Raw genomic sequence first — 16,602 nt, 5'->3', positions numbered from 1 at the left:
AAACAGACATAAACCATTTAGGAAATGATTTATCCAGATTAAGAACGCAAGCAGCGCAAACCCCGCAAACCCCTGGCAAACATCCCAGCGAAAGGTGGTCACAGACGCAGCGGGAGCGTTGTGCAACACGCAAAAGGACAGTGTGTGGTGAGCGAGAGACACGGCCGGCGAGGTGGACGGTACACGGAACAAGATACGGACGTTATTGCGGGCATAAAACGAATGAGAACGGACATAAGAACGAGATAAAGACGCACATCAACCGAGGACACCCAGCAAGTTCGCGTTGGGTGATCCGAATATGGGTTTGAGCGAGAGACTTTGGTTTTGCCGTCTTTGGCTGGCTGGACTTCCAATGTCTCCCTTCCCTCGCAGGCTGTCGCGGCTGTTGTTGTGTCAGTGGAGATCGTGATCGCACACCCGCTCGCCGGAGCAGTAGGTCGACACAGTGGGCTCTGTGGCGCGAAAGGGAGCCACTGAGCTGGAGAGAAGGAAAGAGAGATATCATTGACCAAAAGGAACGACTCCCAGCAGCCTTCGGCCCTGCCTTCCATCCGTACGAGAGCCGCGGACGGTTTAAAACGAAATGTTTGTCACACGACAATGTAACCCGACAGGCACCTTCTGGCGCGCGCGTGTGTGTATACATGTCCGCCGCCTCTTGAACCGTCGGGGGAAGTCGGGGCCGAGCATCTTCGGACCTCGGAATTGGAAGGTTTAGATGATTAAGATGTTACGAACGGTTTTAGATGATCTTCCGGGATAGATAAATAAAGTCTCTGCGGGATCGCACCGAAGATCTGATGGGTGACGAAGTGGGGTAGCGCATTAAGGTTTTAATAGAGGATGAGAGGGACGAGAAAGGGAGAATCAACGAATCAAAGGATGAAGTGATTCGATGGGAGGTCGAGAGAAGAGGCATCATTCATGGAACTATTTGGGGAATTGATTTGATGGGAGTTTTGGGCTTTTATTTGATGAAGTTACGAGTAACGACGAGTGAGCCCAAGTACTTCAATGGTGTGTCCAATGGTTGTGTGAGTTGGTTTGTAGAATGATTCATACACCTTCTGATGTCAGGGGACAGAAATTTCCTATCGATGAGTTACTGACTCCAGTTCCAATATCCAATTCCTTCAGCTCATAGTCATAGATCAGCTGTCGCTTCCGTGCCGTGCCCTTCCAGGTTGCTGGCTTATGCGTGGCCCCTAGCGAAACGCGACAAAAGCTCTCCCATGCCGTGCCGTTGGACCACCGACAGCGAGGCAACTGTCACGCATAAAAATTGCTTAATAATCTACGCTCCACCATCCTTGCACGCGGCATTGTTTTCCTCCGTTGGCGTGGTGCGTCCTTCCGTTTCTGTGCTGAGCTCGCACCGATTAGCCAATCACTCCAAGGACAGACGGGGGTTGGTGGATAAAATGCCTTGCGTATTGCGCTACCGGTTGCGTTCGCCAAAACTGTGCGCCTCATCGCCGCTGAGGGACAGAACCCAACCGAAGGGGACAGCTGAAACAAAATAAAGCTGAATAATTTATCGACCTCAATTGGTACCGCGTTGGTGTTGTGTTTGGAGTTAAGCAAAAGTCGCTGTGTCCTGGGACTGCTCAGGACGGGTCATTACCGTGGTACAGAGCTATTCCCAACCCTGACCTAGCATTGCTGGATCTGGAAAGCGTTTTTTTGCTGCTTTAATTTATTGATGGCAACACGTAAGCGAAAGAGAACGTATTGCGAACAGTTTGAGGGTCGCCCAACTTACTGTAGTATCAAAATAATTTAAAATTTAAAATAAATTTGCCCTATTTTATATGTATTCTGCCCTCGCCAACTGCCCTCCTATTAGCGGTGCAAATGTCAAACACATCAGCGGCTGGTGGTTTTGTGGTTAGGCGTTCGTTTCTAAATTTAATTAAACCACATCGGCAAACCGCATCGACGAATTCCGCTTTCCGTTTTCTGTCCACCCGTTTGGCAGTTGGCAGTTTGGCAGGGACGGCTGCAGAATGCTGTTAATAATCGGGCAAGTTCGGTTGGTGGGAGACGCCGCTTCACGGATTCGATGGCAAGATTTATGCGTTTTTAACAAGACTCAAGGGTGTTGAGAGGAAATCGTACGCCGACAATGGGACGCTAACTGCAGCAGCAGCAGCTGCTGCTGTTGCTGCTGCACTTGCCCCGTTCAATGGCCCCCAACTGGACGCACTGGGAAGGGGCACGAGCGAGCGAGTGAGTAATGGATTTATGCGATTGTGGCCACCGACGGTGGCAAGCGAATCATTAACATTTCACCGTCGATTGACTTGTCGCCTGGATGGCCGGAGGGTCCCCGGGGCTGCCTTCTGTGTGCGTACTAAGTTGATGGCAAAATAATAGAATCGATTCTAATGGACTCTCGTTTATTTCTTCTTTTTGCAGGTAAGACCGGACGATTGGAATCATCAGATGAGCTAGGCGGACGTTTAGCAGCATGGAGTAAGAAATGCTGGGGAAATAATTAGAATAATATTTACGAATCTACTCAATCTGTCTTTCGCCTTTCCGGCCAGTTTACTCTCTAATTGAATCGAAGAGTGTCCCTTCGTCGTGATGATGGGAAGCAATTTATATTTATGACCCTCTAGCGAAACCACAAATTGGCACATTTCAGTCGGATCGATCTTGTCCACCCTATTTTGATAGGATTTAAAACTGTTTTACTTTCAATTCCTGGGATATAGTGGCATCACTTGCATGCTGAGGGGCTTTAGGACCTTCAGATTTCATCAATTGCTTCTGTATCTGGTTTGTCCATTTCCCACATGTGTACAGATGCAGATGCGCCACACTAACCACCACCGTTACGGCTGTTATTGCTGCTGGTGATGATGGTTATTGTTGCTGCTGCTGCAGCTACCCTTCTTTCCCTCCTGCTTGGGATGGGATTTGCAACTGCATTGATATTGCGGAGAGATTCTTCGACAGGGTCCTGTTTTCACATCAAACTGCTGTTGTTATCCGTCCAAGATATAGATCACCACAAGAGGGGCCGGAAGGGAGAAAAGCGCAAAGATGCGTTCGTTATGCGGGACTTTGATATTCGGTCATTAGGGAAGCTAATGACTGGTAATGATAATGATGAGGTTAATTACGATCGATCCAGCGATGGGTTGGTAGAACGAAAAATCTGGTACACAATGTCTCTACCAGCAGTCAAATCCGGTCTGGTTGCAACATATGTTGCTCGGGCAGGAGAGAGAAAAGCTTGAACCTATCTCACTCTTACTCTACACACTACAGCCTGTGTAATGAAGCAATCTTTGCAATTGAAAGATATTTCTGATGCACAAATGATACTTCAATGTGGAGATAAAGAAAAGAGTAAAACAGGCTTGAATCTTTGTCGGTCAAGCTAAACCTTGAAGGTCATCTCGGAAAGTTCAAAGGATAAACCTGATGGAAAGGGATAATATCTTTGTGTTTCTTTTATCTCGTCAATCGATGACTTTTATTACGAGCAGCAGGTTCGTATCAGCAAACCAACCAATACGTGATGATATTATGTACTGCTTTTTTGCTACCCGATAAGACCCGATCGTGTGTGGGAACGGGATAAAGTCAGCCCCCAGTCACAACCTAGACGCGGTTGGAAAGTTGGAGCAAAATAGCTGCACGAGTGCACGAGCGATCATGGTTTTCGCGAAACGAAAGTGGCAAATGACAACCGTTTTGCGAAAGAGCGTTCAATTGCATTCGTGTGCGTCCATTACGTCCGCACAGTGCAAGTGCAACAAACCGACCATGCATTGGCAGTGCAACAAATCGCACACCACCAGCGAACGTGTGAGCATTTCGGCATCGCAGCTGCTGCAGAGTTTGGTGCGGGTTTTGTAGTAGTTGCGGCCGTTTTTTTTTTGATGTTGTATCCGCGACGTTCCGAGACGTCAACCATCAAGCCCCCACCGCCTGGTTTTTTTGTTGCTCCACTCCCGTTTTTTTACTGCATGCACTTCGGTCGGCACACACAGGTTGTGCACCAACACAGCCGAGCGAGCTCACGAGCGGGCGCGCGCGCGCGCATGTGCAACGAGAGCGCAAATGCTAGACCGAAACGACAAAATGTTGCCCTTCTTCGGGGCGTCCGGCGCTTGACCATTTTGGGAAGCGGTTAATGTTTGGATTCTGCGCGATGATTATTGTTTAATGGTTTGGAAGCCCAGGCCGGAGGGGGCTTTTTGTCGTGTGTGTGTGTGTGTGTGTGAGTTGTGCAGGAACGGATCTGACATTAACCGTAGCTGCAATTAACCAACGGAGCGCTAGAGGCAACAATGTTGACCTAGCAAAATGTCATTCGGGAGCTAATGAACATGCACTAATGGGCGGTATTGCTGTTGCCTCGTGTAGATGTCCACCGAAAGCGATGAGTTAATTATTATTTACCTCATTTTCAAGACATTAAACCGCGTTTCAAGGTTTCTGTAAGTGTCTTTCCCCATTAATGAACTGATACCAGTGTCAAGTAAAATTGATATTTTATATGTTTCAATCAACAAAAGTCTGAATGGTATATTATTTTATTACTTCCAAGAATAGATATTAATTGATTTATTTCGTATATCTTTACATATTTATTTGCAACTCTATTCTCTCACTCATTCGGCTTCCGCTGTTTCCCCGGGATACATGAACCCGCTCCGCCCGCCGTTATTCATCGTTGCGATGATTTAATATGGTGCGCCTTTTTAAATACCCAATTTATGTCCCTATCGATTTGAATATTCGTTTTCGCTCCGTCCACCTTGGACTTTATTTGTGACGACTTCTTCGGTCTGATGGTTCATGCGATGTTTGATTGCTGCCAGCCTCGCAACCCGTGTTGCTGTGCGGGATGTAAAATATATGTATATGATCGGTTTCCTTTTTATTTCCCAGCTAGGGTCCAAACAACCCAGCTTACCGCCCAGTAGCTGATCGGGAGCTGCCAGCTGCCAGCTCACTTGCTGGAAGGAAAGCGGATATTCTGAGCTGAGTTTTTGTGCCGAGTGTCTTCTCAAAATTTGACATTCATTGAGATGCAATGGCAACAAACAACCAACATATATGAAGGTGCAGCGAAAAAGTGCATTTGATCTCTTTCGAAACAATTCCCTCGAATGCATCTTCATTCGGACGTTGAAGTTATGGGGTCAAATTTCCACTCAAGCTGTACTTCTCCCTCCCGCAAAGATATCGTTTTTTATTAACAATAATTTTTAATCGCCAATCTTAACTGAACCTCAGCATGCTCGAGGAGCGCTGAATGGAATGGGTGGTGGGCGACGCAAAGGGCACTCACATATCCTTCTGCGCGTGTGTTTGTGTGTGAATGTTTGTGTGTTGCCAATTTATTAGCGTTATAAATTTCTCATCGTTTCGGAAGCTGCGTTTTGGTTGTGCGAGATGTGCGGCGGAGGGGGGGTTTTTTGTTTATTTATTTTATTCCCAACCCAAGCTTGCGTGCGTCGGGCCGGGGTCCCCGTTTGTCGGGTGGGGGCTGCATTCAAATTAGCGGAAATTGAAAATAAATTTGAATAATCCCCCAAAATATAAACTCATTTCTCATCTTCCAATTAAAATCCGCTCGAAACGAACTCGTTTTCGGGGTCGGAGGCTTTGCTGACATTGCGGTGGTTCCTCATTTGGTTCAGGTTTTTGAGCCAGCACGGACGGACTGGTGACTGCTGCATGCTAGAGTAATCGACGAGTCTGATAGACAGAGGGAGAGAGAGAGAGAGAGAAAGCTAACTCCAGTGACCACCAAAGTGGACAAACTTGGCGCATCGTTTAAAACCGGCCCGAGACCAACGTCTGCGGTTTAGGCCGCACTACACACACATGCTTTTCATTCATTCGATACCGTCCGATCACAGCTGGTTTATGTGAGGACTGTCAGCTTAAATCACAAATATGCACGCGAATTGCAGACGCTTTGGCCCAGCTTCGTCGGTGGTTCAGGTGCATTCGGTGCTTTTGCTTTGGCGGCGGCTGCATACTCCTTAGCGGAGATTTGCTTATCGGCGCCGATGTTTTCGTGCGAGAAGCTGCCGGAAGCTGACCTGTTAGGGGCCACTTTTCAACCCCATCCCATCCCCCCCCGGTACCTCCAAGCAAAGAGAAATCAATTTAGATAACTGAGTGCCAATGGTTGTAGCGCGACCGCCTCCGAACGGGGTGGATTATAAATGGGCGTCAGTGTACAAATGAGGGAGTCGATGCGGTGCGCCGGTCGGTAATTAAGCCATTTAATTGCAGCACACTTAATAAGTGGTTTCGGCAGAACGATCGCCTGTACAACGCAGCGCAAGCAATCCAAGTGGCGTGTTTATATGACACTCACACTATCAGGGGGGTGGTCTATCACTATCGGCGTCGATCTAGGTGGTCGTTGGCGCGATGGTGGTCTTAGCATGTGCAAGAATGTAGCTAAACATATTAGCGGAGATATGGTGGCGCTTAGATTTGGTGTTGGGGATAGCGTGAAGTGGAAGTAGAACAAGATTACACAGGTGACAAATAAATCAGTTCAGCATGGTGTCATGTCGCTGAACGAAGGGAAAGTTGTCAAGTTATTTAAGCAACAATGTCACACTTGTTTGCACCTGCAAAACTGACTACAATAGCCAAGAAAAGATTCGTTTAGGGCCCTAGTAGAGCAGCGCGAATGATATCACAGATTAGGCCACCCAGTCCAGAGCGGTCCAGATTTAATGGACTCACATTAATTAGCTGATGTCTCGATCAACTAAACACCAATTGATCAATGTGAATTAGGGTCGGCCCGGTCATTAATCTCACCCATCGTGCAACGTGTCGGTGCAAAACACACAGCACCATGCTCACGCTTAGGGAAAAGACAGGAAATTAGCATAACGTACTTGTTAGCCACTGGACCCAATGCCAGTCAGCTTGGGGCGACATGCGCGCGAAGATGCGTGAGCTAATGGTAACTATCGAATCGATACAGTGATGCATTGCCATTTGCAGACACAGGATGGGGCGACCCGGGTTGATAAATGACCGATAGATAGCCCCGAGCCGATGCCTTTTGCCACCGCAAGGTGCATTTTAGCTAGTCAAGCATTTGCTGTAAATCAATCAGACAGGAAGAGAAATGTAACGCCAAGGCGTGGACTGGCCGCCGGGCACTGGTTTTTGCTAAGCCCCCTTCCATGCGGTCCGATGTCTTCCGCAAACGGGATACGCAAACCCGTCGCTTGCGTCACTAGCAAATGGCGGACAAAATAGGGTGGACAGGTTTCCACGGTAAACTGTTATCTTTCACGCCATACCTTACTGGCGCATACGTGCTGGCTAGTAGCCCTCCTGCTAGTGGTGCACCAAGCGTCAAAATCCAACCGTGACGTTTCGGTAGCCGCCTTCAGTGGAGTACGCGGGAGCGAGTGTGTATGTGTGTGATTAGTGCGATAATAATCATAATTATTATTAATTGCTGCTAACAATTACGATCGATAATGTTGGATGGGTGGCTTTCTCCTTCTCTGCCTTTTTGTCATGAGTGGTTATTCCTCTGCCCAGGCCGCGTTTATCGATGGGATTCATTTTCCCCGTGACCGGTAGTCTTTGTCTTAATTTTGAAACATCAATTTTCTGTAGTACAAGACATTAAACGCATTTATCAAATTACAGACGAAAAACTACATGATGCATTAAAGCAAACGATTGTAACAAAAAAACGTTGGACATTAAAGAAAAGACCACAAGAGAAATAATTGCCGATTTCAGTCGGTTTGTTGATAAACTTTATTTACGGTGTGTTTTGAAAGAAGCTGTAAACGACTGTAATAACTATAATCAACTTTTCTGTAAAGTCTCGAACGATCGTCTTAAGCTCGACTAATGAAACCTGAAAACCTTTAATTTGTTGACAATCTTTTAACTGTTTAATTAAAACTCTTGCTATATTGTCATCTCTCTCTCTCTCTCTTTCTTTTCCCTTTCCTGTCACTTGGGTGGTTCGCTTGACTTCACCAACCGGATCGTTAAAGCCTAATTCGAACGGTTTGAACGATGGACGGAATTAGTTGATATCAGTTAGATGGAAATTTATTCGTTCATCCGGCAAAACGTTCGGCCCGGAGTTTGGATACTTCCTCCAAACGAGCGCTACGAATGCGCTTCTTGACGATTCTGTTTTGAGACGAACGTCGCCCGACTCGCCCGTTGGGTATATCCCGAAGCAGCACCACCGGTGAGTCACGCCGGACCGGGGGCCGTTGCGTGTGGCGTGGACTGTTTTATTGTTTCAAATGTTCCTACATTTATTTCGGCTGCAATGGCAATGATTACAATAATTCAATGTTGGTTTTTGAAATTTGCCCTATAAATCCCTTCGTTCGGCCGTAAACAATTTGTAATGCAACACGGCCCGGGCAGCAGAAAATAATTACTTAATTTTGTGAGCCTTTGGGGCGGCCAGCGTCTCTCACGAATAAGGAAGTCCGGGAGGCATAATCTCCACGATCCTCCAGTTCTCCAGGTTCAGTTATATACAAAGGCACGCAAAAAGGCAAAAAACACACACACAACAAACACTCGCAAATACAAACACAAACAAAAAGCAAAAAAAGGCACGGGAAGCAAAACATGCAAACAAAAAACGAAAAAAACGACGGATAGAGCGAAAAAAAACATAAGATATTAAGCAACTCCACACGGCAATGTCCAGTGCGGCAGAGTGAATACACGTAGCGAATAAAGCAGAAAGACAGAAAGAGAAGCAAACAAATCAAAAACAATAACACAACCAACAGCAACAACCGTCCCAGAGCAGACCCCAGAACGCCGACGGGCCCAGCGCCGGAGACGAAGAATGATATCGAGAAGCATTGTGGTACAAGTTTATTAATAAAGACCACACATCTGACATCTCGGACCACCCAGCGTGCACCGGTGGTTGTGTGTCCGAGGCTTCGGGCTCCAGAGTTTGGGGCTCCCTCGGGGTGCCTTCCCCCCACAGGGCACAGGGAATGCTGACTTCCCTATTGCTTGCTCTTTCGCTCTCTCTCTCTCTCTATCGCTCTCTCTCTCTCGCTCTCTCTCTCTTGCTATGTCTTTGGGTGGAGGTTCACTTTCCCTTTTCCCCCTGCCGGGAACTTGAGAAGCCCTGGCCAAGTTTGACAGTTCGGTGGTGCTCTGCGAAGAATTGCGAATGTGAAACCCAAAAAGGGTGATTAAGATGAAAAATACTCGTTGATGTAAGAGATGTTGTCGATTGATTCTGGAACGAAGGTCTAATAATAGACATAAGAGCATAGAATTCATAAGGAGTACAATCAGTCGATGATAAAAATTAGATCACAAGAGGTGTCAACACGTCCCTGGGAAAGCCTCTCAGGCGGAAGTGTTTCCTGTGCCCACCGCAAGACCCTAGTGAGACCTCCAACGGGATGTCCTCATTTGCGGTCGTACGAACAGTGCTTTTTTTTCGGGTGACATCGCTTATCGTACCAGACATCTTAATTAATTATGTTGTTGTTGGGTGCTCAAGTGCGCCAGCCTCGCCGGCTCTTCATAACGATCCCCGTGGGTTACGTCTATCCAGCCCGTTAATTACTGACTGTGGCTCGTCGTTCTTATCTTTGGCTGGTTCGTGTTAGCCACGCACATGCCCGCCTGTGTGTGTGCGTGTATTTTCTTTTGTTTATCCCTTTTTTCCAACGGCGCTTCTCACGTGCCAGCGCGGCTAAGGTCAATGGGGGCGATGAATGAAGCTGGAACGAAACGAAATTGATGACGGAAAGTCGCAAACGGAGCAACGAGAAAGCGAGAATATGCGCTGTAGAGGAGAGAGATGGCAATACTTTCTACCGAAATGATCGGAACATATCAATTTACCTACCGCGCCGGTGCCGTTTAAGGGCTCAATTTAGAGCTCGCACACAGGTTGTGTCGGGTTCGGAATTCGGTTGCCCGGGTTCGGGTTCCCCGGGACGGAATGGAAAGCAGGGTACAGTGTGAGAGAAGAACCGCCGCTCAAGGGCTCTCGCTGTGCTTCTCGGGCCGCTCCAATAGATAGCCCCGAACGGGATTATAATTAATTAGTTATTAATTAAGCACAGTAGCGCATCGGCTGTTGGGCGGTCGAATGTTTGAGATAAAGCCCGGGCACTCCCGGGGTGGGTTGACACGAATGCGCAATGTCGTGCGTGTGTGTGTTGCTTGGGAGAAGATTTGCTTACTGGGTCAGATGACCCAAACAACGACGGAGAGACCGCAGCGCAACGAAAAGGAAGTACACGATCGGAAGCGTCCGATCGGTCCCTTTTTTGTGCCTTTTTAACGGTGTGTCGCGGTTATCGTGTGTTCGAATGTTTTATTGGCCATTTTATCGCGACGATTTATTATCGGCAAACACAACTGACCGAAGATTGGTTGCGGTTTTTGTACTGTTTCTTCCCTCATCCCTCTACCACTGTCCTACACTTGGGCACCAGTTTCCATCGAGCTGGTCAGTTTCACGGTCCATGTGTTTCGAATGTCAACACACCGGCACGAACCGACACCTGCAGCACTTGGAGTAGTAGCAGCAGCAGCAGCAGCAGGCCGGAAAGGAGAGCCTCCGAAAAGGAAGCCGTTTTTGTAGATGAATGTGCCGCGAGTGTCGCCGTGTGCGTCGTGATGATGCTGATTTGTGTGAGTGTGTGTGTGACGAGTCGAGTCGTGTACCGCAGGGCTCCCGCACCATAAATAGATCAAAATCGCGGTCGGATCAAAATGAAGGGTTTTTAGTGAAGGCTAGGTAGACGATGATTAAGCGCTAGGGTGAAGAATTATCACATTTGTACGGAGCGGAGCGAACGAATCGACGCAAATCGTCACCCGTGTGTGAGCGCGTGTGAGTGTGTGCTTAGTTAAGGCACGAAAGGAGATAATTGACAACGGTGTTAAGGTTGGCGGGAGCTTTCGGTTGTTAAAGTAAAGTGAAGAAAGGATCGTATATTTGTAGCCGCTGGAAGGTATCCAATTAACTAATGATGCAGACAGTATCACACTTGAACATAAATGTATGGCCGACTGTGAAGGGTATTTTATGGGCAGAAGAGTTTTATTTGATTTTTAGAGTTAAATCAATCGTACCGTAAAACTAAACAAACCTTCAACTTTGAGTTGTTTCCACGTTTTGTGCTTGAAATTACGTCACTTTCTGTACACAACCAAAATTCAATTGTTATGTTTCTCTCCCCGGTAAGACAATTTCCTATTCCACCTTCCCTTTTTTTCGCTTCACCATTGTCATCCATTTCTTTTTCCGCGGTTTCCGTCTGTTTTCACATTCGCACACCGCGCCGTGTGCGGAAGCTTGTCTACGCTTTGGTTCTGCTGGGCTGCCATCCACCGCAAATGCAGCATCGGGGGGGGGGGGGGGGGGGGGGGAAAACGTTTATCCCAAAGCCAAACAACGCCACTCGTACTAGCGCTCGTTTCCCTACTCGCAAATTAATCAATCCAACTGCCCAGTAATAGCTTCTGACAATTGAATGTATCCGCGGCCTTATGCACACAACCGTGCGCGGACCTCCCTCGTTGCGGCCTGCATCCCGGATGCGTTCGAGTAAAGCGCGCGAAAATGCACTTTCGTACGAAAAGTCGCCCCCAGGGTTCGACGGGGGGTTCGTCGTCCGGCCGGCGGGTTTCGTTTTCGTTGTGGAATTCTTTGCCCTCGCATCAAACCGTCTTCTTTACGTCACGTGAGACATTAAACTGTCCATTTTGCTCTTCCACCGACTCCACTGGTTGGTTTTCTTCCCTTGTCTTGGGCAGCGACCAAACCCTGGAGAGAGCGAGATAGATCCAGTACAGCTGACTGGAGGTTTAATTTTCTTTGCGTTACGTTTTTCCACCGCGAGATACTTTGCTGTCCCCTGTTGCCTTGCGCCCTGCCCGATGACCCGACCGTCTAGAGCGGTTTTTTTTTGTTTGCACGGGCTAGACAGACATCGGGCGATCCGAGCGAATCCGAGTCTAGTTTGCATTTTTATTATAATGTCAATTTGTTTAACTAGCACGCGGCACGTTTCCTCACCCGTTTCGCCCGTGAGCGCTTGCGCTAACAAGCCCCAATCGAACCTGTCCGTAAGAATGGAAAATCGTTTAGAAAATGCACCGACTGGCCGGGGCTGCGGGTGGTTTTGGGGAGGGAAATACAGTCAGCGTCAGCGGCGATGCCCTTTCTGATCTACGGTCGAATGCCCTTAGCTGCCCTTCACGCAATAGCGTTTGCGGTTGCGGAGCGATGTTGCGTGAGTGATCAGTGATTGTGAGGGGTCGCTGAAGGTTGGTGAGTTTGACGTAGCATAGAACAAGTTGCTATTCGATTTGGAAACCAGCTTGCTGGAAATCGTTTCTCGGTGCTTCTTGGTTGAGTGCAGTCGTTTCGGACACGTTTCCCGTGTTGGAAGTCGGACATAAATTTCTCAAATAGATACACAAATCTTTAAAAACTCACGAAACATTCAATCGAGCTCATCCTCCCACCGACAAACCCAGCCGATAATCATTGCCACCATCAGAAGTGACCAAAATGAAGCGCTTCAACGCACCACCGCCGGGTCAGATTGATGTGATAATTTGCTCACACATTAATGTCGGCTTCGATCGAGCGGTTGGTGCGCAGAATTAGGCACTTTATGATGCCCATTCCCGATAATGGGGCCGGCGAACGCATTCCGCAGCGAAGCGAATTGATCGCACCACATTAGCGCTAACCCACACCCGATCGCACGATCGCACGACAGCCACAGCTCGCGCATATGGCAGGTTCTGCTCATTTCGCCTGCCCGAATTTGGCGAGGGCTTGCAAGGGGAGGGTTCGCCGCTACGCCACAGCTACACGCTCTACCTATAAATCCTCCCGAATGAAGTCACCCGATTTGCCCGAAGGATCGTGCGGCCGTGGGTTTGGTTGTAGGCGCGTAGGCGCAGCAGCACGATCAAGGGGCGGTTGAGCATCTCGTAGTCGTGTTTTTGTGGTTCAGCTACGCGCCGATTATCGATTAATCACGCGCTTCTAGGCAGTGGTTGTTGGGCAGAAGGGGGGTTGTGAGCATTGTGGATCAAATTTGTAATAAAATGTGAGATCTTTGCTAAGCAAAAAATGCGGTATTGATTCACATAGCAAAGATTTTCCGCAAACAAGAAGGAAGAAAGCAAAAGAGACATTACTGGAAAGGAAATGGTCATACTCAATCCTATCGTGATCGATTCACACTTCATAAATTTTAATTTTTACTTCCCCTACCCTGAGCTCTTCTTCCTTTCCAATTCCACCATTGCACGGGGAGGAAGCCTCGCCGGGAACAAGATGGTGTGCGGCGAGAAGTCTGTCGACCGGTTTCGGGTTCGTCGCCTGCTAACTGTTGGTGTTTTTCGTTGCAACTGTAACTGTTGCACACAATTGCTGTCCATTTTTTTCAGCAGGTACAGGGTTTGACCACTCCCGGTTGCGATTTGCGCGTGTCGTTGGCAGCGTCTTCTTCTCGTTCGTCGTTGTCGTTGCCGGCTTCCCCCTGGCGACAGGTTTCCATTCTCACGAAGGAAACGGTTTTGCAGTGCGTCATTCGAGGCAGGCTGTGCGGGGCGATCAACACTCGTTGATGTCACCCAGATGCGGGGACGAACGCGCGACGCTGCTTAGCCAATGATCCAGCAGCATCGCGTCCAGGGAAGGCGGTAAAGGTGGTTTTGTTCCCCAAATTCATGGAATTAAAGCCGTTCGCGGGACGAGGCTAACAAAAAACCGGTAGCCCTAGCCGGTGAACAGTAGCATTGTATCGGGCATGTTTTCCTTCCAGCTGAGAATGTCGTTCGTACGGGCAATTGCTTCAGCACCGGGACAGGAGGAGCGTCATCTCCCGGTGTGCCCGTGAGCCTGTGACAGGTGCGGTGGAGGAAATAGAAATGTTAATGAGTTAATTAGTGGTCGGACGACAACGGTCGGCCAAAACCCGAACGAAGATGTCCGATAGCGTTCCACGGGAAGGTGGGAGAGGAGGTAGCAGGAGAAAATATACTCCAAAGGCCCTCCCGGTCGGAGGTGCGTACGTTGTTGGCAGGTTGTTTTGTGTGGTTGTTGTTCGTTGTTCGTTTTTGTTGAACCGTTACACAATCCTTTTCCCACTTTCCACGCTCGATCATGCTTGTGGACAGTGCCTCTTCACACAGCTGCTTTTCACTGTGCGACAGGATAGTGTTGGGTTCGTGGCTTAAGTCCACTTCTACTCTTTACACGTGTCAGCGTGTTGACGAAGATTTTACCGCCTTTAATTGATCCTCTGTTGACGCACCGAGGATGTCGCCGATCCTCAACAACGCTTTTTTGTAAGTGTGATGAGATGAAAAACTCCCTTTTCCCACCAAAACCACGAAATTAATGTGCGTTACTTTCCATTCGTATGTTTATTTATCCAGCTGAAACTCGTTACTGCAAATGCGTGTGTAGCCTGGAGTATATTGTTTAACACTAATTGATCGAGGGAAATTGAAAAAAGCAACCACCGCGTACAACTTGATCGTGTAGAGCGTGAGAGCACGGAAGCATCAGGACGCACGGAAGGGGCGTGCGTTGATTAATCAAGCGATTTAATTAGACGTCATGCTGATAACAGTGCTGATGGAGCTGTATGTAGTACTGTTTGCCGCCTGCGAATCATTTGCGGGCTGATGTCTTCATTAAGGCTTAATGAGTCATGTTCCGAGCATTGTGTGGTTTTATCAAGACGATGACAGACACTGCCAGCATGTGTGCTAAATGTGATCGGAGAGGAAAATCTGTATCCAAACAAACAAATTCACAAAAACACACACAGCATCACCGCACGTTCGTTGACCCACACAACCTTGACGGCGTGGTTAGCGGACATCGCGGATAATCGCAGGTGTTATCAAATGGCAAAATCTTACCCTTTTTGCTGTCCCATTAAATGTGTTTTTAATAGCCACTAAACGCTCGAAGCCAGGGAGTGTTACTGTGGCCAGTTGCCAGTCTTATTCGCACAGGACGCGCACAGGTGAAAGCGCAAAGGAAAGCCGGCGTCGTTGTGCTGCGGCGGGTAGGGATCGAAAAGGGACCCCGAGATCAAATTTCTTCCCCACGCCCCGCGTTTGCGTTGAAACGTTTTACGATCAAAGTGTCACAATTTTACGGCCACGGGCTTTGGTTTTGTTTGCGTTGCAAGTGATGACGAAGCGGTCCAAGCGCAGTGGGAAGGAACGGTGGGGGAAACGATAAACCCGATCGTGGACTGATTGATTGTGGTGCGTGGATGCGTTTGATTTTATTGTGCGTTTTATTGGCTGGAAACATCGTCGCAAAACTCCTACATTATTCATTTATGCGCTTTGGACGAGCTTGATCTGCCCTGCGATCCCGGCGTTCCCCTCTGCGATGCGAGCGAGGAATGATCGATTGATCGCGTCGGCTTGTTTCAGAGCGACGGGGAAGCATGGGACGTTGGATAAGGGAAGATTATGGATGCTTTATCCAACACTGGGCCACCCTGGCTGATGAGATCGTTTCATTTTATTTATCCCTCCCGGCAGATTAAGCCCGAGATTGCAATAAAAGAGGACTTTTGATGAGCCAGTGGACGCTTACAAGCCCAATCAACCTATTTTCGAACTACATCTACAGCAATTTGTAGGTTATGTCACGTTCGGTCGAACGTGTTTCGCTCATCTAGGCAAACATAAAGCCACTTGGAATGGAATGTCATTTTGCAGTTGTTTTAGACTACGAATATGAATACCATTTGATGGGTTTATTGGCCGTCTCTCCAAACAGGGAACTGCGGAAAGATTCTCGAAAACACCTTTCCGTCTTATTAAGATTCCTTTAGCCATCGATCATGATAGCTACCAAAAAGGAGAGCGATCGAGCGGCAGAAGAAATGCACCCGCTGCCATAAACAGAGTGCACAGAAAAGGGATCTATTTTGTAATCACTTCTCGACGCCCATCAAACTTCAATCTGTTACGGACAAATGACCCGAAATGGGGATCGCTTTCCGATCGGATCGGCTCAATTCCCTGGCGCACGCACTGGGTGAAGCGTGCTGGCGAAGCCGGCGCAATTGGCGCAAGTATCGCACCCTTCAATCGCGATCACGTGCAACTGATGCCAACGGCGTCGCGTGGTGACATTCCACCCAGGACGGACGCTTTCACTTGCTGGCGTGACATTAATAGAGACAAATAGATCGAAATCTTTTCCCTTTTGCCTTATGTGGGCGGCTTGATTGGAATTGGCCCAGAGGCAGGCTGTTGTTTTGGCCCAGACTGTCACGAAACACGGTGACAAATCAGCTCTGAGCTCTGTTTCAGTACTGGGCTGAAAATGAAACCTCAAAAAGACTTTTGCTGGAAGTCTGGAAGGCACCCGATGTCTTTATATCCGGTGGGACTTTTCCCCGCCAGTCCCGTTTCCAAGCACGTTGCCAAGAGCCCGGAGATTTAGGGCTGTAGGGCAGTGGTGCGAGAACGCCAAGACGCGAAGCCTGGAACAACGCAGCACAACAACAAAAAGCGGCTGCCCATGTTGGGAACCAGAAGTGTTTGCCACCGTGC

The 16,602-nt window shown here is 48.3% G+C and overlaps 1 protein-coding gene across 1 annotated transcript in view; it reads left to right on the top strand.

The window, feature by feature from the left end:
* Positions 1-13,342: 13,342 nt before the first annotated feature.
* Positions 13,343-16,602, top strand: part of LOC3291638 (homeobox protein E60) — a 29,654-nt gene continuing 26,394 nt past the window's right edge. The window contains exon 1 of the mRNA XM_317437.5: positions 13,343-13,378. Coding sequence (XP_317437.5) covers positions 13,343-13,378 — 36 coding nt within the window. The remainder of the gene's footprint in view (positions 13,379-16,602) is intronic.

Source organism: Anopheles gambiae, chromosome 3 (genome assembly GCF_943734735.2).
Source record: "Anopheles gambiae chromosome 3, idAnoGambNW_F1_1, whole genome shotgun sequence".
Lineage (NCBI taxonomy): Eukaryota > Metazoa > Arthropoda > Insecta > Diptera > Culicidae > Anopheles > Anopheles gambiae.
The sequence above is the reverse complement of the archived record's forward strand: the minus strand, read 5'-3'. Positions and strand labels throughout refer to the sequence as shown.